The sequence below is a fragment of the Mixophyes fleayi genome, chromosome 8, assembly GCF_038048845.1.
Source record: "Mixophyes fleayi isolate aMixFle1 chromosome 8, aMixFle1.hap1, whole genome shotgun sequence".
Taxonomy (NCBI): Eukaryota; Metazoa; Chordata; class Amphibia; order Anura; family Limnodynastidae; genus Mixophyes; species Mixophyes fleayi.
The window spans coordinates 106,111,777-106,134,868 of NC_134409.1; the positions used below are offsets into that span (position 1 = coordinate 106,111,777).

The 23,092-nt window shown below is 37.9% G+C and overlaps 1 protein-coding gene across 6 annotated transcripts in view; it reads left to right on the forward strand.

The window, feature by feature from the left end:
• Window positions 1-3,242: 3,242 nt before the first annotated feature.
• The window catches only part of NISCH (nischarin), a 49,385-nt gene continuing 29,535 nt past the window's right edge, over window positions 3,243-23,092 (forward strand). For 3 of the 6 annotated variants that reach the window (XM_075183077.1, XM_075183078.1, XM_075183079.1), the window contains exons 1-12: window positions 3,277-3,520; window positions 4,786-4,869; window positions 5,347-5,529; window positions 7,893-7,941; window positions 10,873-11,036; window positions 11,259-11,354; window positions 13,625-13,720; window positions 14,448-14,600; window positions 14,770-14,838; window positions 17,307-17,492; window positions 18,684-18,812; window positions 19,118-19,231. In XM_075183077.1, coding sequence (XP_075039178.1) covers window positions 3,434-3,520; window positions 4,786-4,869; window positions 5,347-5,529; window positions 7,893-7,941; window positions 10,873-11,036; window positions 11,259-11,354; window positions 13,625-13,720; window positions 14,448-14,600; window positions 14,770-14,838; window positions 17,307-17,492; window positions 18,684-18,812; window positions 19,118-19,231 — 1,410 coding nt within the window. In that variant the 5' untranslated portion in view covers window positions 3,277-3,433. Of the gene's footprint in view, window positions 3,521-4,785; window positions 4,870-5,346; window positions 5,530-7,892; window positions 7,942-10,872; window positions 11,037-11,258; window positions 11,355-13,624; window positions 13,721-14,447; window positions 14,601-14,769; window positions 14,839-17,306; window positions 17,493-18,683; window positions 18,813-19,117; window positions 19,232-23,092 lie in introns of all 6 variants that reach the window. The other 3 variants (XM_075183080.1, XM_075183081.1, XR_012678571.1) reach the window with 3 other exon arrangements.

Sequence of the window (23,092 nt, forward strand, 5' to 3'; positions counted from 1 at the left end):
GCGGCAGCCGGCGGGATCCCCACTGATGCATGCATCCACTCTCTGTCAGCAGCACCGCGGCTACTGGACCATCTAAAATGGCCGAAATGGAGCTGCTGCGCATGTGCAGCAGCTCACCCTTCACATGAAGGAGAGAAGGTGAGTCCCCATAGAACAAAAGGAGAATCATATATAAATAAATATGCCATTCACTATGAAGGGTCTTCTTAAATAAGTATATACATATGATTATTTATTTTATGTATATACATATTTATATTATTGAACCATAACTGATAAAATAAATAATCATATGTATATACATATTTAAGAAGACCCTTCATAGCTTGATTATTACTTGACTGTTTGATTAAATATGTAGCCATCTGCAGTAGTAAGAGTGTGTGTATATATGTATATATATATATATATACATATATATATATATATATATATATATATTCAGGCTACATTTGACATATTTAATCAAGCAATAGAGTATTAATCCTGCTATGAAGGGTCTTCTTCAATATGTATATACATATGATTATTTATTTTATCAGTTATGTTTCAATAAATATACATTGAACATTAATATTAGACTGGTAGCGCCAATGCCCGATTTTATATATATATATATATATATATATATATATATATATATATATACATACATACAGACACACATAAATTTGTTTATATAAATAAATAAATAATCTAGATAAATAATCTAATTAAAGCTTTAAAATAAGTGGCAGGCTTCGATAATTACTTTAATAATGATTAATAAAGTAGAGGGTCCTGCATGATATATACTACATAGCTGCACACACACACACATACACACACACACACACACACACACACACACACACACACACATATATATATATATATTTATATATATATATATATATATATATATATATATATAGACATATATAGTCAAAATTGGTGTTATGTTATCAATGTTTATTTTTTATGTTAGTTTTAATGTGCGGTATCATTGCTAGTTTTAATGTGCATTATCAATGGTATTTTTAAAGTGCGGTATCAATGCTAGTTTTAGCGTGCAGTATCAGTGCTAGTTTTAGCTTGCGGTATTATTGGTTGTTTTAGTGTATGTTATCAATGCTATTTTTAATGTGCGGTTTCAATGTTAGTTTTAATGTGTTGTGTCAATACCCATTTTAATGTGGGACTTTGATGATTGTTTTAATGTACAGTATTTTAGTTTGTGGAAGCAATAATTTGTCTTATGCAGACAACCTAAGCGAGCCCTCTGGGAGAGCTGTAAGTGTCATACTGTGGGCTGTAGGTGATGTAATGCAGGATGTGTCAATGCCTATAGCCTTATATCCAATGGCGTTATTTTACATGCGTTTTATACAGAGGTGCTTGTACAATTTACAAGTACCTGTACTAATATTAATATATATATCACGCTCGACATTCAGTGAGCAGCGGCAAGGAGAGAGGATGCTGGGTCCCAGGCACCGCCAAATTAGTAAAAAGAAAGAAGAAAAGACAGAAGAAATAAAAGAAAGAAGGTGAAGTATGGTAAGTAAAGAAACGGAGGGGAATGGTGATAGGAAACAATGGAGGGGCAAAAGAATGAAGGAGGGGGCAGAGTGAGGATGCAGATGGGCACAGAGTGTGTGGAGATGATGCAGGGGCACACAGTGTGTGGATGCAGAGGGGCACAGAGTGTGTTGATGATGATGCAGGGGCACAGAGTGTGTGGATGACTCTAAGGGTGCCGCAAACTGCAAAAGTTTGGGAACCACTGCCTTAATTTTTGATCTTAGGGGCCCCCTTGTCTTAAGTGCCCCGGGCCCCCTAAAGCCTTAATCCAGCTCTGGAGCAGTGTGGTGAAGGTGGGAGCAATGTGGTGAAGGTGGGAGCAGTGTGATGAAGGTGTGATGAAAGGGGCAGCAGTGTGATGATGGGGCATACATATCTGTTATTTGTTGCTCTTATTGCTGATTTTATAGCTATATAGTGTTTTATTTATAATAAAGCAATGAACTAACTTTACTGTTACTACGGTAACAATTACTACGGTAATAGTGCTCATTATTACCGTTAGTGAAGTAATCTTTAACGCTAATTTTTGCGGAAAATCTGGGTTAAAATGACTGTATAAACGTTAATACTGCTAGCGCCGCGTTATTCCTAGAATAACGTGGCTGCATTGGATCAGCCCCATAGTGTTGTAGGGCACAGGGACTACAGGAGTTGGGACTGTAGAGAGGAGCAGAAGTTGGGACTGGAGAAGGGGAGGAGTCGGGAATGGAGAAGGGAGGGGCTTTGACTGTAAAGGGGAAGGGGTCAGGCATAATCTATAAACCGCCACCCCTAAAAGTAAAGTCTAGATCCACCCTGCTGTTACTACGGTAATAGTGCACATTATTACTGCATTATTACTGCTAGTATGGTAATTTAAACGCTGATTTTTGCTCGCAGCTCAGAAATCCGCATTAAACTTACCGTACTAACGGTAATAGTAAGCGGGCCACGTTATTCTCACAAGTAACACTATCAAATGAATTCCCCCCCACATGTTAGAAGTATGTGTTAAACACTTGTGTATGCGGGGGGCGTGCTGGCCTTTATTTGCGCATACCCACAAGGGAGACTGCACAAAGTACATATGGTCATCAGACAAGGCCATCATAGTGGTCTTCAAATCACTGTTACAGCTGGTGTATTCACCACTTCCGGTGGTCCACAAGTGCCCTATTGAAGATCCTTAATGCTGGTGATTCACTGTAATAGTATTGTAATCCTAGTGCACATCCCAGGTGAAATGCTGATACAAATGTAATTTATTTTCAGCACATTTTTAAAAATAAATTCCTACTTTCAGACCTGTGGAGAAGTCAAAGGTCACATGCAAGGCCCCCATAACTCTAGGACAGGCATGGGCAACCTGTGGCTCTCCAGGTGTTGTGAAACTACAAGTCCCAGCATGCTTACCCAGTAGATAACCAGCAGATAGGTGGCAAGGCATGCTGGGATTTGTAGTTTCACAAACAACTGGAGAGCCGCAAGTTGCCCATGCCTGCTCTAGGAGATTGTGTACCACTGGTTTGATACACTAAAAGTAAAAAAGAATAGCATTCCTGGTGTATACAGATATCATTTTCAAAAGTTCGTCTTTAACCTTAGCAGAAGGTGGAAAGCTTGTCTGCCTACATCTATATCAACAACACATACTCCCTAACGTCTCCATACAGCCCGCTGGCGGTATAACATAATCTACCACTTCTCCCCTCCTGTTAGAGGACGAGAGAGAGAAACCATGTTTTCCGACCTGTGTTAGTTTGTGATCGTGTCAATAAAGTTGGTTGAAGTGAGATCGCGCAGTAAACAAACAAACATGGCGGCTCCCGGAGTGATAGAGAACGTATAACCGGGGAGCTTTTATTTATTGTTCTTGGTATCGGAAAGAATGGAAGGAACGGCCGGGTTCATGGAAGACAGTGATGAGCACCGGGGGGTTAGGATCGTCGGCTCTGAGTTGGTGGATAATTATACGGTGAGTGGGCGGATCATGGCAGGATTAGACTATATGATATTTACAATGTAATGTCCATCTTGTTAGAGCACCATCATTTTTCATGGCTCTGTACAAATATCTCTAGATATTTTTTAAAAGTGGAGATCTCGGTAGAAACATACTTTTCCATATAATTAGCACCCTCCCAGGTAGCTCTAAAGTAGTGTTCCCACTTCCCACCCAAGAACCCTTTTCCACGACCACTGCTGTTACCAGGTTTTGCTTTCCAACAAAAGGAGGGGACTTGCTAAGATGTTGGACCAGTGTTTCCCTCCTTCAAAATTCCAGATTACCTGGTCAAGATGTCAGGTTTCCCTGTCAGTTGAGCAGGGAGGGCATAGTCAGGCATTGGGGGGCCTTTTTCTTAAACACTGTTGAATATATGTGATACTAGGATATTGACAAAAAACAATTGTTTACATACATATAAACACCCTATCTTCCTACTTCCAAAATATGTGTGCTGTACAGCTCTTGTCCATATGTCTATGTTTTCCTAGTATTGAAAACAGTGTATTATTTGAGCTGTTTTCGCTCTTGTGCTGAGAACTTAATGTAATAGACACAATCTCAAAATACTGTGTAATGTCCACAGTTTTACTTGAAATTCTATTCATTGAGATCATACAATTGGTTCAGCAGCATAATTTCAGTCATTAGTCACATCACCCATATACATACTAATTGGAAGTTTGACACTTCCTCACAGGTGTTTACTGAAATAACTCTTGTCTTCCAGCTGTTAGTGCTAGCTTAATGTACCTGAGGTTTCAGGGGACTTGTGAAATAATCCACAGCCTCTTTAAGCAATTGTCTCCTTGTACTCAAAATCTGACATATTTATATTGTTCAATGGGGTGATTAGCATTGTTGTCTCACAGCACTGGCCATGGGTATAATTTTGATCAGGGCCCTATTTGTGTGGCGTATGTATGTTCTCCCTGTGTTTACATGGGTTACCTCTGGGTGCTCCAGTTTCCTCCTATAGTGCAAAAACATACTACTAGGTTAATGTTAGTATGTTTTTGTGTAGTAGAAAATCTAGATATTTTTTTTTGCATACATTCAGCTGTACATAGTGTATTAAATACCCATCTGCTCCATGGGAGGTTTCTGTCCTCCCTGAGCCCGCCTTTTTATCCTGTTGTTCTAGATATAGCATTGCAACTTTACAGATGGGGAAAAAAACATGTATTGTAACCTCCGCAACCTCTTTTTAACTTGATATTTTTGCTCTATTCTAGGTATATATTATTGAGGTGTACAGTGGCATTTATAATTGGAAAGTAAAACATCGTTACAGCGACTTCTATGATCTTCATGAAAAGGTGAGTGTATATATGATCATTACTAATTTAAATCTGCTATATTTCTGTGAACGTCCACCCAACAGCCCAAGTTAGTGGCTTTTATGACTAAATAAACTGCACTAATAACAGCAAAATATGAAATTACATTTTTCCTCTTTTCCTCTTTTGTGTGTTTGCGTATCACACTTTAAAGCAAAAAAAAAAATGGACAAACTAAATCATTGTATAATTTTATTTGGTTTCATTATATTCAAAACTGTACTGCCCACTTTACCACAGCTTCAAGTCACTAAAGTTTGATATATACTTGCATGTTAGTGGAAAATATCAGTTTATCAATTTCACATTGTAAATATGACTCCTATATGGGGCTTATTTAAAAAAAAAAGCAAAACAAAAAACATTTGGGGGGAGGGATTTAGAACATTCTTAATTAGCTCTTTCATTGTATTTGTTTTGTGAACTAATATTTATTTTACTGTGTGTTTGGTTTAGCTTACGGCAGAGAACAAAATAGAGTGGAATTTGCTGCCTCCTAAAAAGATTATCGGAAAGAATTCCAAAAGCTTGGTGGAACGGAGACAGAAGGATCTGGAGGTCTATCTACAAGCCCTACTTTCAAAGTTTCCTGTCACTGTACCAAGAGCTTTTTCACATTTCTTGCACTTTCATCTATATGTAAGTGCATTACTTACTTTTAATAGTTTTGCGAACATGTTGTAAAGGTTATACCCAGGATGCATCGGAACCATATCATTTTTTTTCCCATTATCACTTAACATTTAGAGGTACCTGGGTCCTCTTACTAAGATATTTAATGGCCCCTTAGAGGTACCTTGTTAATAGGGTAAAAAGTGTGCCAGTGGACAAAATCTTCATTATTTTTTTAACAGCACCCCATGACCTTCCCTACCTAAGGTATATTCACAGGGTAGTAGTTACCAGATATCACTGCTGGTGATAGATGTACAAACTGATAGTTACTAGATTTTACTTCTAACAGTAAATTTATCAAGCTGAGAGTTTCCGGCGGGTTTGAAAAGTTGAGATGTTGCCTATTGTTACCAACCCGATTTTAGCTATCATTTTGTAGAATGTACTAAATAAATGATAACTAAAATCTGGTTGCTATAGGCAACATCTCCACTTTTCAAACCCACAGCTTGTTAAATTTACCCCTTGGTGTTATAACCACTGACTAGTAGTTAACAGATTCTATGCTTGGTGTTATAACAACCTATGGTTTTGTATCTAAAAGATCGGTAGCTACCTGATATACCTTATAGTGTTATACTCTCATTTAACAGATTCTGCAGTTATCTGGACTCATAGACTGGCAGTTATCAATTGCTAATTCTGGTCATAATCTGGCCACACATATTGTGGTCTGGTAAACTAGTATGCCTGTTGAATTACAGTTTTTGTGGGTCATTTTGTTACTCCTGTAAAAAAAACACATTGGTTGTTTGCTGCATGGGCTCAATGTCAGTGTAAAATGTTTTCTGTCAGTCGATGACCGTACATATAGTGTATGATGGAGTTATTTGCTGGTGGGACTTCCCATCCTACCTGCTCAAACTTACATCTGCCCTGACTGGATTTTGGCTGGCAAATACTCTGGGCCCATATATGTGGTCATTTCAGGCCAATTTGATGTAAACACATCCGTTTTAAAACCACAGATTGGTAGTTGTCAGAACCTTTCTTAATAAATGAGGTGGTGTTACATTAACCATTCTTTATTTGTACACAAACTATCAATAACTATTCGATAAAGATTCCATTTGCTTCTCATTTTTGGCCCATAGGCAACAACATTTCCAATCCAGTTTCCTGTCTGTATGGGCAGTTGTAGTCCCAGAGCGGTTGCTGAACTGTATCAACTGTGTTGCTTATCCAGTTTTGACCTGCTGTCCTTGGCTTAAAATCTAAATGCACTTGCTCTGTCCTCATGAATAATCCTTTTTTTCATTAAATAGTAGCCTGCATCCGAAAATTGTAATTGTGAAAACATGTCTTCCATATTTTTTCAGTTAATTATCAAACTATGACTAATCCATCTTCATTAGCGCTTACTTTGTAAGAAAGCACGAGGGAGCAGATGGCATTCATGTAATATTGTAAAAGGGCCACTGTCTCCTTGGGATCTTAATGGAAATGTAACTGCACCACCTGTATTTTTTGTTTTTAACCGATTTTTATTTACAATCTGCAAAAAGTGTAGACCCGCAATACATCGATTTGTTTACAATTAAGTCTGACTTAATTCATTTCAAAGTGGATACCCACTTCATTGTGTTTGGAAGCATTCCCCCAACCAGCCTCAGAAAATGCGCATCGTGGAAACTGTTTAAACTGCTACTACTTTTAGAGTCACTTCCTTCATTGCAATAAACTTTTTTCTCCTTGATTTAGTATTCTTTATGTCGCACATTAATCATGGGTGAGGGACCTTGGTACTTCATATTACATATGTCACTTTTGTAAGTTTGAATAATTATAATAGGCTTTCCTGCAGAAGTGTATCTGGAAGGTGCTAAATGCGTCCCTGGCACTCCTTTTAATTCTACCATTTCTGGACACTTAGGGTTTTATTTAAAGTTAAGAGCAAATCCAGCTAAAGGGTGAAAGTATGCACCAGGACAATCCATGTTGTGATGCCAGGGGTGCAAACATTGTTATTATTATCATATTTTCTCCCCTGCAGCAGCATGGTTTTGTCAACATGTAAAACTTCATATTCTAGTTGCTGCTATTCCTAACGCTGAACAAGTAAATACCCTTAATGTGTTGAAAAGCACATGAAACTTAAGCCCCAACCTAATTGCCAAATTGATGATTATCTATCATGTGTTTTTAATCATTACTTACGTAAATTACTGGAATGTTTGTAAATGGGACTGGCTGTTAATATTGCTGACAGTGTAGCTGAATGCTTTCCTGTCACATGTAGATTGGTTCCCTGAATTGGCCCTAATTCACAGACCTGTGACTGTCATATGCTTTCTTGGAGGTTAATAAAGGGTCATTTGTGCTTTCAGGAAATCCATGGAATTGCAGCTGTTCTGGCAGAGGAGCTTTACCATAATGGTAATATAGATTGTCCATGTTTTATGTAATTTTTAATGAGAATCTGTATAAAACTGATGATTTCACTGACATGTAAATGGATGTGAATCTCCCAGAAGTGACCGTTGGTTTAAGGATGTCCAATTTAATTGTTGAGGGCCATGGTTTAGGCAAATTTGTTTATATCAAATCTTATGAGCCATATACTTTGTTCAAAGTGTGTGTATATGTATATATTTCAAAAATAAAATATGCATATTGTCGCTAGCTGGTGCCCAGTGCCCTTCATGCAGAGTTGGTATGTCTGTAGGGGGTGTGAGTGAGAGGACTAAGCACAACCAAACCCCTGGGTTTTCAGGCTTTGAGAGTAATGGAAGAGCCCTGGCAAAAGGGCTGCATGTTGCAGCCCCCTGCGTTCCTGCTAGGGGAAAGGCAGTGTTCTCCCCTGCACCTATTTCCTGGGTTTTTCACCTGACTGTTTTTACGTACCACCTGGCTCATGCAGCCGAACAGAGTCCTATTATAATATAATAAACCATTGTTTCTCCTGTTTTAACAGACACTATGTGAGCACTACAGCCAGCAGTGTGTGTTAGACCAGTCCTGGCAGGTGTAGGCAGTAACCTCCAACATTTTTCAATATTATTGCAAAGTATTACACTGCCCCCACTCTGCTACTTCCTAATGCCACCTGACTAGCAAAATTTTCTGGGGCAAAAAATGGGAAGGGGTACATCTAAATTTTCTTATGTGGTAGTGCAGCTTTTAATAATTATCACAGGCTAAGTATTATTGAGCTGACTAACATACATAAAATAACTGGAATGCTTATACTTAATAATAAATACATATTCTTACAGTATAGTAATGATAGTGTAATATAATATCTGATTGTAATACTTTGTGCAGTATACATTGACAGTATTAGAGAACTTTCTTGTTTTAAGCAAATAAATCATACAACTTAACAAAAATCCATTAACTGGAAATGTACGAACAGATATTTTGTAAAAGGTAAAAAAAAAAAAAAAAGAAGCTAACTGTTGAGCTTTACATGTGATACACCATAGCAAAAATCTAAGGCAAACTTATAGTACCTAATAACACTTTACCCTAATATTGCCAAGGCAGCACAGTGGCTTAGTGTTTAGCACTTCTGCCCCTCAGTACTGGGGTCATGAGTTCGCTTTCTGACTATGGCCTTATCTGTGTGGAGTTTGTATGTTAGTCCCGTGTTTGCGTGGGTTTCCTCTGGGTTCTACGGTTTCCTCCCACACTGCAAAATCATACTGGTAGGATAATTGGCTGCTAACAAATTGACCCTAGTCTCTTTTTGTCTGTGAATGTTAGGGAATTTAGACTCTCAGCTTCGATGTGCTATGGAATTAGTGGCGCTATATAAATAGCTGCTGATGATGAAAGAATATTGCCAGACATTAAAAGTTAGACTCTTATTTAGAAGGAACTTGTACTTCATAGGAAAAGAGAAAGGAGTTTGGCAATGGTTCTTGTGTACTTATTAAGAAACAGTGAATCATTCACCACTGGCAGCTTTTGAGTAAAATAAGAACAAAAAACTGTTTCAACTGAATCAACTGGTGCCTGGCTGGTGGTGGTTCAAAATGCTGTCTCACCCGTTAATTCTCGAGTGGGTTCAGATCTGGGGGTAAATGTATCAAGCTGAGAGTTTTTCGGTGGGTTTGAAAAAATTTCAGATTCTAGTTATCATTTATTTAGTACATACTACAAAATGATAGATAGAATCTGATTGGTTGCTATAGATAACATCTCCACTTTTCAAACCCGCCGGAAAACTCTCAGCTTGATACATTTACCTCCCGGTGACGGAAAAGAAGGCCATGACATATGAACATCAAAACTTGGGTGTGGAAAACTGCTGGTGATTGGCTGGCCACTAACGAGAGTCCCAATTATTCCTATTCAGAGCCATTTTAACTCTGGGTGTTTGCCGTAGTAGCGGGTTTTATATGTTCATTAGTTTAGTATTTTTTTATGGGTCAGAAGTAAGAAGAAAATAAAGCAGCAGCCCTAGGGGCCAATTATTGTCTAGATGTCAGCAGATTATTATTATTATTATTATTATTATTATTATTTTATTATATTAGCAGCGCTGTACATAGGGGGTTACAGCAGATAAACTGGGACTTGTACTGCTGTAAAGACATTTTGATAAAGATCTCCATCACGTGTGTAGTCCTAACGTCTCGTTTCTGCAAAATAATGGGGAAACGCATATACTTGATGAGCCTGAAGATAGAAAATAAATTGATATTTTGCTATTTTAAGGTATTTAGTAAAGGGCATCGGTTAGCCAGCACCTTGTATAAGTTGTTGAGGTGTTTCATCTGCAGAATGCCATCAGAGAGCTGTCCATGGAAGGAAGTAGAATGCATCCCAGGAGAAAAGCCCATTATAAAATGGGAGTGGGGGGGGTGTTCCCGGAACGTCTGTTATATTGATACTAGTTTTGAATATGACGTACACCACCAACCTGAAGCATGATGTCTCTTTGATGCTCAGTGGTTTCCAACCATTGTGACATCTCTACACAACTCACTTATTCATGACACACTAATGTTAAAACTATTGTACTATATAAAATTTTAATTCTGAATAGATATTATCATTTACAGTTGAAATGTAATTTATATATACCCCACTGCATTATTTAACTTATTTTAAGCTAACCATTTAGCCTGGTAACGTGTCATAATAAATGTATCCTGACACACTGTTTGGGAATCACCAGTATAGCCCAATAATGTTTTTCCCCTACACTCTGTTCTATCCTCTTTTACTCTTCCCATATACTCACAATATTGGTCCTGGAAATTTCTCTGTGGTTTGGCAATCTTTTGGTTAAAAGGTTTTGTGGTTTTCTTTTTGATATTGTTCAAATGTAGTTTGAGGGATCTTTTGTGCTTCTTCAAGGTGAACAGTTACTTGTCGCAGGAGAAGTGTTTCATATGAGCCCCCTCCAGCTGTACGCAGTAACTCAATTACTGCGGCACACCAAACCAACATGTATAAACGGAGACGCCAAAACCGACCTTGGACATATACTCGACTTTACATGTAGACTCAAGTATTTAAAGGTAAGCGATATTACAGGCATTTGTTTTCTGTAATTATTTTTGTGTTTTGTGTTTATATGCATGTGATATTTTACCTTCGGGATTCTGATTTGAAGGACAATGCTATCACCTTGTTCACAATCCAATGATAAACTTTCATTTCACAGTTCATTTGTAATGTGCACAGAATTTTCGACAATTAATGTGTATTATTATAAAATTTGTTTTTCTCATATTCCTTAGATCAGCGGAACAAGAGGCCCTGTAGGAACCAGTAGTATACAAGAGCATTTGTTGCCATACGATTTGTCTGTATTTAAATCACTTTGTCAAGTAGAGGTTAGTAATACATCAAATTATCGCATACATTGAGCCATTCCTGCACTTATGTGAGCATTAAGAGTCTTCTTTTTTGAGTTATTTCTACACTGACTCCAGGGGGTAAATGTATCAAGCTGTGAGTTTTATATTGTACTAAATAAATTATAACTAGAATCTGATTGGTTGCTATAGGCAACTTCTCCATTTTTCAAACCCATCGAAAACTAGCAGCTTGATGCATTTCCCCCCCCCAAGTGTTCATTGCCCAATTACAAAGGCACTCCTAATAACTAAGTGGTTTTCACACATAAGGTTTCATCTCTAACATTACGTTAAACCATTGCAACAAATCGGACACCTGTGATCACTAGACAGATAAAAGCCAGTTGCTGATTACTTTCTGGGTTCGGTGCACCTACATGCAATGTTAGTAAATGAACCCTAAAGTCTAATTGTATACTGCAGATTTATGGAATATTTTTGAAGAAAAATCAGCATTTCTCTTTTGTATTCTTAAACATTGCTTTAAAAAAAAAAAAAAAAATCCTTATTTTTAAACACTAGCAAGCTAGATCAACATCATCGGCATGTATTCTTGCTTCAGGAATCGATTCACCTCCTTATAGGCCTATCTGAATGTGCTGCAAACACGTCAGTACACCCTTACGGTTCTTGGCCTACGCTTGCCTGCCGTTCCGCCTCTCTAAGCGTAAGGAATCGCAAGTGGAAGATGCGTCCTAGTCTGTATAGAGATGTATGGGCAATGTGTATTTTATACAAAATAGTAGTAGTGAGATTTCTTAAACATAACATATTTAAATTGGATATATTTGAAAAAGAAAATCAGATTATTTTAAATTGAATTAGCACGGTTTCATAATGAGTTTTTCCTCTGTGGTTGGTATTAAAGTATTGGAAAATACCCTTTTTTGGAACTAGCAGCTGAGTATGTAATGAATTTTGTTTTTATACTTCTAATTTGTAAAGTTTATACCTAGCGGATTGAGGATCCAATTCATTTGTTTGTTCTTGTTCAGCACTGTTAACTTCTTAATACAGTGCATCATTTCCTTTTTTTTTTTTTTTTTAAACTCTTTATTTAGAAAGGAAATTTATGGAGTATGTTTAATATAATAATGTAGTTACACAAGCTGCCAGCTGTATAATAATAATAATTACACTCAGAGTACATTTTACAGATTTGCTAACCATACGCTACCCACTCACTGAAATTGCTGCGCTAATTCTGTGTACTTGCTGAGTAATAACGGCATTATGCTAACTCTGTACTTCTCACTTTATCTAATAAGGTGATAGATCAAGCTGATCATTTCACCATCTAATTTAACAACTTCATTCATTTACATAGATGATAGAGAACACTTGGGCACTAGTTCTATTGAAGTTTACCTCCAGATACAGAAGGGGTATAGAAGCAGCCTATTATTTCTTCCACATATACAGGAGAAAACCATCTGATCTCTGCCCCACATGAACAAGGTGATGGGTATTTGTAAAGCCATCTCTCACTTGGATAAAGTAGGTGTGCACACTCACAGATACACGCGTACAAAAAATATATATTTTGCCCATTTATAGATTGTGCTGGATATAGAAGAAGCTCTTTTTTTCCAGCAAAAACACGGTATAAAATTAGCTGCTGCTTCTGCCCCAGGTACAGAAGGTGAAGGGTGTTAGTGAAGCCCACTCTTCTCCTGTACTAATAGGAGGGGCTGGTATATCCCTAAGATACAGATTATGATGGGTGTTGGAGATGCCCTCTCTTCTCCCCAAAATACAGGAGGCGATAGTTTGGTTGTGGGGGGTGTTCTTTCTTCTCCCTAAGATACAAGGCTTTTGGGTGTGTGGGATGCCTTTTATTTCCCCAGGATACAGATGGTCTAGGAGTGTAGAGGATGACCTCTCTTCTCCCCAAGATACAGGAGATGGTGTGTGTGTATATTTGCTGATGATAAGAAAAGCCCAGTATAGAGATAAACTTTCGGTAACCTTTCTGGGAATAGTTTCATTTGATCGGAATTTGTCAGTTTATTATTTTGTGGACTTTTCCAAATAATTACTGTCAGGCCTGTGAATGCTGAACACCTTCCAGCAAAATTTTCATCTATCACATGAAGCAACTTGCCAGAATTCCCATTAAGTTGCATTTATTTTTGTGTAGTCAGCATAGATAATAAACAAAAACCTTCAGGAAATGCCTGACACAGCTATTGTTCTCAGTAAGCTGAATATTGATGTCTTATCACACTAACAACCTGTTTTTTCAGATCTCTCATTCTGATGCAAAACTTATTAAGGGATTCACTTCTTGCAAAAAGACACTGGCAACCATGACTGTTCAGTTTTCAACATCATCAATGAAGGTGCAAGTTTTTTTTTCTTTTTTTAGAGTGATTTTTCATTGTCTTTAAACAGTTCAAAGCTGTTGATGTCATTTGACATTTTCTTGCATGGTCGCTATAGAACAGTTCCTGCAACCTATAGAAAGGTCAGAATAAGTTAAGCTGTAAGGAAGACATTTCCAGTTCCTAACTCCCATGACTTGTGAGGAATTTTCTAGGCATTTCAAATAACATGAGACCTATGTTTTCTATCACTTCTTTTATTGCATAAGGAATACTTGTTATATAAAGCCATGTATTTGTCTTAAACATTCCAAATAAGGATGTGTCTAGTTTTTGTGTTCAAATAAAAATACAACTCTTTTAAATGTCCTTCCATTCCTCGAAGCCACAGTGACAGGGCCATCTTTCTTTTTAGGAGTAGAAACAGGATCTGGGTGCATATTGTAGTACTTTTTCAGGTCATTGCATGTCCCCTCTTTGTAACAGTAAATGTGCAGAAACATACACTATTGAAGCATTGAGCAGGGCTCCGTTCACATTAATTGGAAGTCCCTTTTATTCTGCATTGATGCTCGCATTAATAGTTTGTGAAAACACTCCACAAAAACACATTTACAAGGCTGCTGAAATACAATTGTACAAATGTATCCTTTCTATGTATTAATAGTGTGCATAGAGTAAAGCTTATATGTTCTACTTGTTTAAACTGCTCAAACCCTAAAACTGAATAATGTGTTCTCTTCAGGACATTTTAGTACCCGAAGCTCTTGAATTTGATCAATGGGAAGCAGAAGGTACATCATCGGACTGTCCTATTACGGCTGTGGTTCCAAAATGGAGTACACTCAGTACTGTGGATATGAGCCACAATCAGATCTCTTCTATTGATGATTCTGTGGTAAGAAATCGGGACATTCTTCCCATCATACTGATATCCGTTTTATTGCATTATCTCTTTTCAGAATTGGACTGTTAAGCGGTGGTGGAAAGAATGATCGGTAAAGAGGTCCACCACCCGTAATGTTGGGCTGTTTTTAATTTATTTTTCAACTGTACTCTCTTTGCAGAAACTTACTCCACAAATAGAATTTATGGCTTTGAGTCACAATAGCATATCCTCAATTGAGAATCTACAGGTAAGGGACTTGATAAAATACACAAGAGAAAACATTTACCTTATTTATTGTTTAAAGAGAACACGCATTACTTTCTGGTGGATCCTGGATTTCAGCACAGATGTGCTGTAACCCATACTCGTATCATACTATGGGGGACACTGGACCATGGCGATATAGGTGGCATTTCATTTCCACGCAGTGTGCCCTGGAGTGCCTCTCAAACAATTGCTAGGGCACTGTGCGGTGATTTACCCTCAAAGCTTTTTTTCTCACGCCATGTAGAAGTGCACATTAAAATTCATTCATGTAGCTTAGTCCCCAGAAATCGGTGCAGCCAGACATTGAGGCGATGTCTGCTGGCTCATCGCAGCAATTTCATCTCCCCACCCCCCCCCCATATAGTTTCCTGTACTACAATGACAGTTTAAAGGGCTTGAGCTCCTACCATTTCCATATCCTCATCCTGCAGGACAGAGTAAGTTTTTCCTCCTTCCTGATGCCAATGTAGGGGCTGCTTGAGCCATGATCAGGCTTCCATCGTTGACCTGGTTGAAGAAGTGTCAGCTGGGAGCAGCCGCTTCACTCCGCTAGGCAGAGTCACAGCGCAAGGGGCCGTTCTTCGGGATGGTGGCTGCTGAGGACCTTGGCCCTAGGGGGAGGTGCCATGATGCACGATTTCCCACCCTCTGACTTATTTGAGCTACTGAGCTGAAATACAGTGTACACAGGCAATATGCCAGAAGCTCCTGCTTACCTCTGTCGCCAGCTGCAGGGAGGTATCTCTAGCTTGGGTTGGATGGCATCGGGAGTTGTGTGGTGGTATTTCTGCACATCTTCTGCTGGGTGTCTTGTCTGTACTAGCATTGTTCCATTTTCTGTCCTCTGTATCTGCCTTTATCCCCCCATTTTCCAATTCTGACTGATAAAGGGAGTTATTCAGGCTTAAGATTGGCTGGGCTTAATCCAAGGACCTTTTACACTTCTGTAAAATGTCATGCTAATTTGCCAAGTGGAGAGTCTGGCTCAGATATTTTATTTTTGCAGCTTGCGAGCTGGACAATCATTTGTTACACATGTCTGCAGGGAACTGCCATTGTTCAAGTAGAACCAGCCTGGACTAAATCTGTAACTGTGTTTTTTTTCAGAGCTTACAACGGGTTCCCTGGTGGTAAGCAAAGGATTTAGTTCCTGCACATCTTTTGCTGAATCTTCAGCGAATGATCCCATGAGTCCCTGTGTGGTTAGCCAGGGGTTAGCTGGTCCCTTAGCAACTGTACAAGATGATCCAGTTTGGGCACAATGCTTGTTGAAGTCTTTCCAAGCTTACCTCCTGCTTAGAGAGGATTTTAGAGAACTCCTCCCCAGCTACGTTGCAGATATGTTAGATATACCCACTTTGTTCTCTGCTTCTAGAACAATAAATACCAATGATTGTGAATACAATTAGGTGACCATAAAAAACATTAAGTATGTACTGTAACTTTAATGTGGCTCTTTATATTTATTAGAGTTGTGTTTTCACTGTAAATTTTATGTAATCTTTGTACCTGGCGTAATCATCGCTACCTACCTTATTGTTTCGCAGTAATTCTAATGGTGACAGAAGTAAAGAAATTGCATTGGGAATACATTGATGCATTACAATGGAGATCATATATAGTCTGCATTTATTTATGCTGACATTTCCATGAACATTTTCATTGGTTACAAATTTAGAAAATGGATGCACAGTGAGATCGAGCTGGAGAGAGTAGAGAGAAGTCCAATACAGTATTGAGTTAAATGCATTTTTTTCTAAATGTATTTTATTCTCCTTTTAGAATATTAATATAGTTTAGTGTTCTGCTGTATGTAAATAGTACATAAGTAGTTTGTATCATATGCATCTGGTTAATATTTTGTTTGCTGATTGAAAAATAGCAATGCCATTATCGAAACATTTTAGTTGAGGGCTTAGTGTGTTAACACTATGAATATTATAATCCCATCCACATTTCTATGCAGTTATTACATAAACTCATAATATAATTTTAGCATTTCTCTCCCCTGTCATTTTCAGTAAATTACTAGGTACGCTTATAGAGCTTGAAACTCTCCCCACTAACCCTTCCTCTGTCGCTCCCCACCCCTCAGCCAGTACCTATTCATTTTATACTGAGCTGACAAGCCCTACAGTACTTCTGTTACTTAATTTTATATTCATCTCTTCCGTTTGTTTGAATGTATGAACCTGTATCCGACTGCAATATTGTAGGTCTGAGCTATCTGTTTTTATAGTTTGGCCCTATCCTATTAAAAACGGGAAAGATAACACAACGATTTAGGAGCCACATTTGTCCTTCCTGTCACCAGTTGGACAATGCTGTCAGAGATCAGTCAATTATGTTGCAGCAATTTCACAAATATACCTGTAAAAGTATATACTAATTTAGAGATGTTAATGATGGATAAAGTAGAATATCCTTTGCCTTCCCCACTTTGTGTAGCATCTCTACAACCTGATTCACTTGGATCTGTCCTACAACAAGCTCACTGCACTAGAAGGCGTTCACTCCAAGATTGGAAATATCAAAACATTAAATTTAGCAGGAAATCTTCTTGAGAGCCTCAGGGGGCTTAATAAGTTATATTCTCTTGTCAACCTGGATCTAAGCAACAACAACGTCAAGCAGGTATTTACATTTCTGTTCTTGAATAACCATTGCAAAAAATAGTTTTAAAGTCACTGTGTTTTCAACTAAAGGCAAATCTGGTTTTTTTTGTTCTTTAATGTCAACATTGTGTTTGTCTTTTTTTGTAATATTGATTGAAAATATGTTTCATAGAGGACAACTCCACCCAAAACTGAAAATGTAGTTTTGGATGAAGTTCAGGAAGTTAAACAATAATACAGAATATTACTTACCTGGGCCTAGTGTGTTGTCAGCGTCCATCCTCTGTAAACTTCCCATTTATATATGAGAGTACATATAGTAGAAGTTTTGAGAACACAGCTGCTGGTTTGAAATGGGCAAGCGTCGGATGGTGTGAAGAAGAGTGTCGCTAAACTGGGTGAATCCACACTGTTGGAGGTATATTTACTAAGCTGCATATTTGAAAAAGTGACAATGTTGCCTATAGCAACCAATCAGATTCTAGTTATCATTTATTTGGTACATTCTACAAAATGACAGCTAGAATCTGATTGGTCGCTATAGAGAACACCTCCACTTTTTCAAACCTGCAGTTTAGTAAATATACCCCTTCGTGTCAATTCACAGGAGTGGTTAAAGTGGTCACTTTTAAAGACCGTTTTGAAACCAACTCTAAATTGCAGTGTTAAAAGGCATCCAGGTCTGCAGGTGAACGGCCCACCTGTTGCCCATCACTGTGCTAGATAAATGATGGCTAGAATCTGATTGGTTGCTATGGCAACACCTCCACTATTCCTTTCTTGGTGTTTTCGTAAATCTACCCTGAAGGGGTATATTTACTAAATGGTAGGTTTGAAAAAGTGGAGATCAGGAGTGCAGATTCTAGCTGTCATTTTTTTCAGAATGTACTAAATAAATGCTAACTCGTATCGGATTGGTTGCTATAGGAAACATCTTCACTTTTTAGAATTTAGTAAATATACCCCAAGTCTCTCTTTATCTTTGTGTCAGTGCAGTAGCAATAAAGTGTCACATTTATAAGACAAAGTTTTTATCTTTTGTGTTACTTTGGCCCTAAGTACTGCACAAAGTGAAGCTAGTTGAGAGGATTTCTTAGCTGTATGTCTTTCTTTCAGAATTTTTTGGGGGAAGGGGTTGTACATTCTCTCTTATTCTACATAACATTTCGCTATGACGTCATATTTTGGTGTTTTTCACATTTTTGTTCAGGTTGATGAAATAAAAAATATAGGAAGCCTCCCGTGTTTGGAAACTGTGAATTTAACTGATAACCCCGTTACAATTATCCCTGATTATAGAACCAAAGTTCTTACACAATTTGGAGATCGAGCTGCCGAGGTGAGTTCATTGCTAACGAATAACGTATTCATTTTTATCAAGGGTTATGTGTTTGTTTTAACAAAAGACAAATACAGTGGTTGTACCGTTTGTCCTGAGTACAGTTAATTTTTAACATGTAGATGGCTCCTTTAATATAAACAAATCAATACTGGAAACAAGATTACAAGTTATAATCGGACAGAAAATTTCAATAGTTTTTAAGTGTCAGACTGTACAGTAACTACTGTGTGGTTGATGGGCTTATTGTACGTTCATGTGCTTTGAGTTTTTATTTTGAATCTTGACCAAGCTCTTTTATTCAGGTTTGTTTGGACAACACCAATACAACAGAAAGGGAGCTGGATACAGTGGAAGTGCTGAAAGCAATCCAAAAAGCAAAGGAGGCAAAAAATAAGTTGAATAATACTGATAAAAAGGTATAAAGAAGAATTTGTCTTCTGAAAAGATTTATTCACGTAATGTCCAAGTTTAACACAATTGGTTGTTCATTCTTTTAAAAAGTAAAGTATTGTACTGATTTCATTTTACGGAAGAGAAGTTTCAGCGGGACCTTCCTGTTCTCATTCAGTCTTTACAGCAACGGTTTTCCCCATCATATACAAGTATGGGAAAATTAAATTTTATTTATATAAAGAAGTTTTTTGTTTTTACATATCAGGAAATAATTTGTTCCTCTAACAGTCAGTTCAAAAGTTGCTAAATCTTATCTTATGGCAAATAATGTAACAGATTTTACTTAGTCATTAATTATTCTAACAAAAAAATAAGCCAACATGAAGAGATATTGTGTGAAAGTAAACCCCATGAACTGTGCCATGCCTAGACTTCTGGGGGTACTGAGCAAAATATTACTATGTGACCTCGCTTGCCATCGCCCCTGCCTTCCCCTGCACCCGAATATCTTCTCCCAAAAGGGCAGATTGTGTTGTTAATTTGGTCCTGAAAAATGTTTTGGTGGAGTCAAGTCGAGGTAGGTCTATAAATGTGCTGACATCTGTGTGGGTGTTGCCGGTCTGCTGGAGTGGGTGTGATCAGCATGTTGAAGGCATAGGTATCTAATATATAAATGTCTAGTGGCGCGTGTTAGTCTGTCTGTGTGTGTGTGTGTGTGTGTGGAAAAAATAAAACCAAGCTGCAGCGCCACCTGCTTGGCGGAGTTATACACTGACCTACTAAATTCTTAGTGTGTGTGGAAAAAAAAATTCAGAAAGGGCTGAAATTTGGTATACTAAGATGGTTTTTAATTTGTTAATTGTTAAAAGTGTTTATAAAGATTAAAAAAAAAATATATATATATTTCTTGAAGGAGAAGTGACAGTGGGGAGTGGTTGGTGATTGAGGCCTGGGCTATGGCCCAAATGCATGACAAGAACCTTTTTAACACCTTAAGTAGCTTGATTTGACTAGAATGCATGAGTATCATGCACGGGTTAACTTGTCTTTTTATATATCTTCTTTAGACAGTGATGGGATGCCCTCCAACCCGTTCCACTTTTAACTTGCAGTACTGGCAATACCACACGCACCACTCCCCCTTCACTAGCTGAGCGGCGTGAAGCAGGGCATACCTCTAATATGTCCCTGTTATATGTGCCTGGCAGGGCAAAGTTTGTTTGTTTTTTTTCAGTGCAGGAATGTTTGGAATAGAGATATGGGTACTTTTCACCCTGGAAAGAAGTGCAATGGGCGAACCTTGAAAGCCTCCTTTTCACCAGCCAGCCCCGCCTTTAAATCAGTAGCACCTATGGTTAATAATTAGGCTTCATTCCCCCCAATTAACCTCGACAATAAATTAATAGCATTTATTTTTCAGAAATATACCTATTTCCTCCCAACCAGTACCAACATCAAATTAATAGCATTTATATTTAAAATGTTGGCCTATCTCCCCACAAACTAACTCTGACATCGCATGAATAGCATTCAAATATATTTTCCAGAAATGAGCTCCGACATTAAGTTATTAGTCCCCACATTTAATACAGTCCCTTTATAACATTACACAAACCCCGCCCATTCCCCACCATCAAAGACACCAGCTCTGTAGAATGTGTGTAACTGATGGAGGGGTTGCTGCTGAACAGCATTCAACTTGCGAATCCCCACAAGATGAGAAGAGGGTGGTGCTGATCAGTGTGGAAGTGAGTGGTGGAGATAGGATATGAGGAATAGGGAAGGAAGGGGAGAATTGAATAAGGATAATCCATTGTGCAACTCTTAATGGTCCTTCTAGAACCACGTTTAGAAACAATAACATTACTTAATCAGACTCTTATATTTGTGGGATTTAGCCTATTTCTCCTTACAATACAGCTACAGTTTCTTGATTCAGAATGTCCCACAGCAGCATCTCACTGGGGTTTTGGGTATAGACTTGATTCTTGTCTTTCTCAGCCTCCCAATTGTAAGATTGTTGGTGTACTTCGTTTAATGGTTTTGTTGCATGATCTAAATTGGTCTAAGCTCGAGTTGTCAGACAGCTGTCATCACATTTTCCTCTAGATTACTCTGGTTCATTGTGGACACCATCATTGGGAGGTCGTGTCCTGTGGCTGCAAATCAACCCCAAATCCTCAACATGCTTGACCGTTTATATGATGCCCTTGTGGTGAAATGCTGTTTGGTTTTCACCAAACATTACATTGTCTCTTTAATACATAAAAAAATTATTGTATTGGCTGAGGCTTGTAGATTCCTGGATGTAGGTTTTGATTCTTTGTGATTTCTCAGTGCATCATACAGTATGATGAATATACTGTATTCCCACTCCTGTGCAAATTGCCAACTGCTCTTAGTGTTCTCCATTTGTAACTAACCTTTCTCAGTGTAGATTTGAGGCCTGAGTCTTTAAGGAGAACAAGGCGAAAAAGAGTACATTTGATCCTGGACAAACCATGTTGCAATGTAAGTTGTGCAAATTAGTTTATTATTTTGCACATAAGTTAAACACTGGCTACTTCATGTAGCACACAAATACTTGATAGCTTTATATTTACACTGAAATTTAAAGTTGATCTAGGACAGGAGTCAGGGAACTTTTTTTATCTTTTACCCCAAAATATATTTAGATACGCCGATGTACCCCCGTGATTTGAAAGGAAGGAAATCATATATTATTAATTATTGGAATTCAAAATTGTATTGAATCTATTCAAAATTTCTTTGAAAGCTTCAACTTCAAAACTTCAGGTTTTGGAGAAATAATGTTGCCCCAATATTGATGCTCTTGTATCAAAAATGAAGCATTTTGATGTCGGAGCAATTTGGACGCTGAAGACTGTATCCAATCGATTTCTCTTTTTTGTTTTTATGTTCGTTAGAGTGTAAAATCCTTGTTCGCAAAGGTAGGTTGTTGCAAAAGGCAGCAACTTGTTGACTGTCTAATCATGTGCAATTTTGAATGCCTTTGCAGCTGTTGACATCCAAAAATATGAAAGAGCTGCTTTGTTTTCAAATGCAATACGTGCTTCATTATTGCATCGAAGCTCAAGAAGTGCCTCTGCCAACCCTTGAGGCTCTTCTGGTACAACAGCAATTTTACATTTAAAGGGGTCTACAATCCAACTGACAGCATGTGAATCGGCAGCATTACCCCCAGGAATTTCATATTTACCCCATTTGGGGTAATTTACCCCTGTTCCCTGACCACTGATCTAGGACATGCCCTACCCCAAGTATAAATCTGTCTCTACATTTTAAATGTACCTCCCCCTCCAATGCAACATGGTTTTGCCAAGCTTTCTTTTTTGTTTTATTTTTAATTAAAATCTTGGCATTGTGTTTACACAAACCTGAATGCTCCAGATTGAACTTCCAAAGGTTCTGCATTTTGTGGTCCAATTTCTGATAATCAAATAATAAAGTGCATTTGATTAGCAACAACTGTCTCAAATTACTTGCTTTATTGATTTGAAAGCCGTTAGGGTGTACTTTATTTTGAAACAATGCTGTTCTTCTGTTGGCTATTATTTTGCTACTTAAATATGACAAAGTAAAATGTGCTATGGATTATTTGAGTTTAGATTTATAAAATAGGACCTGGTGAGGACTAGATGATTAAGTATATCCTGTTATTTTATAATCCTGTATAGCTGTTACCTTTTATGGCTAGTTCCTTGGCTAAAGAGTGGAGTGTGTAGTGTTTGCAACAGATTCTAAGTTACTGTCTTGGAGGAGAGAACAGGGGAGTGGTTCTGGAGCTTCCTGTAATATATATATATTTTAACAGGCTTAAATCTGTATATTGCACAGCTCTGCAATAAATGTGTTGCACAGTT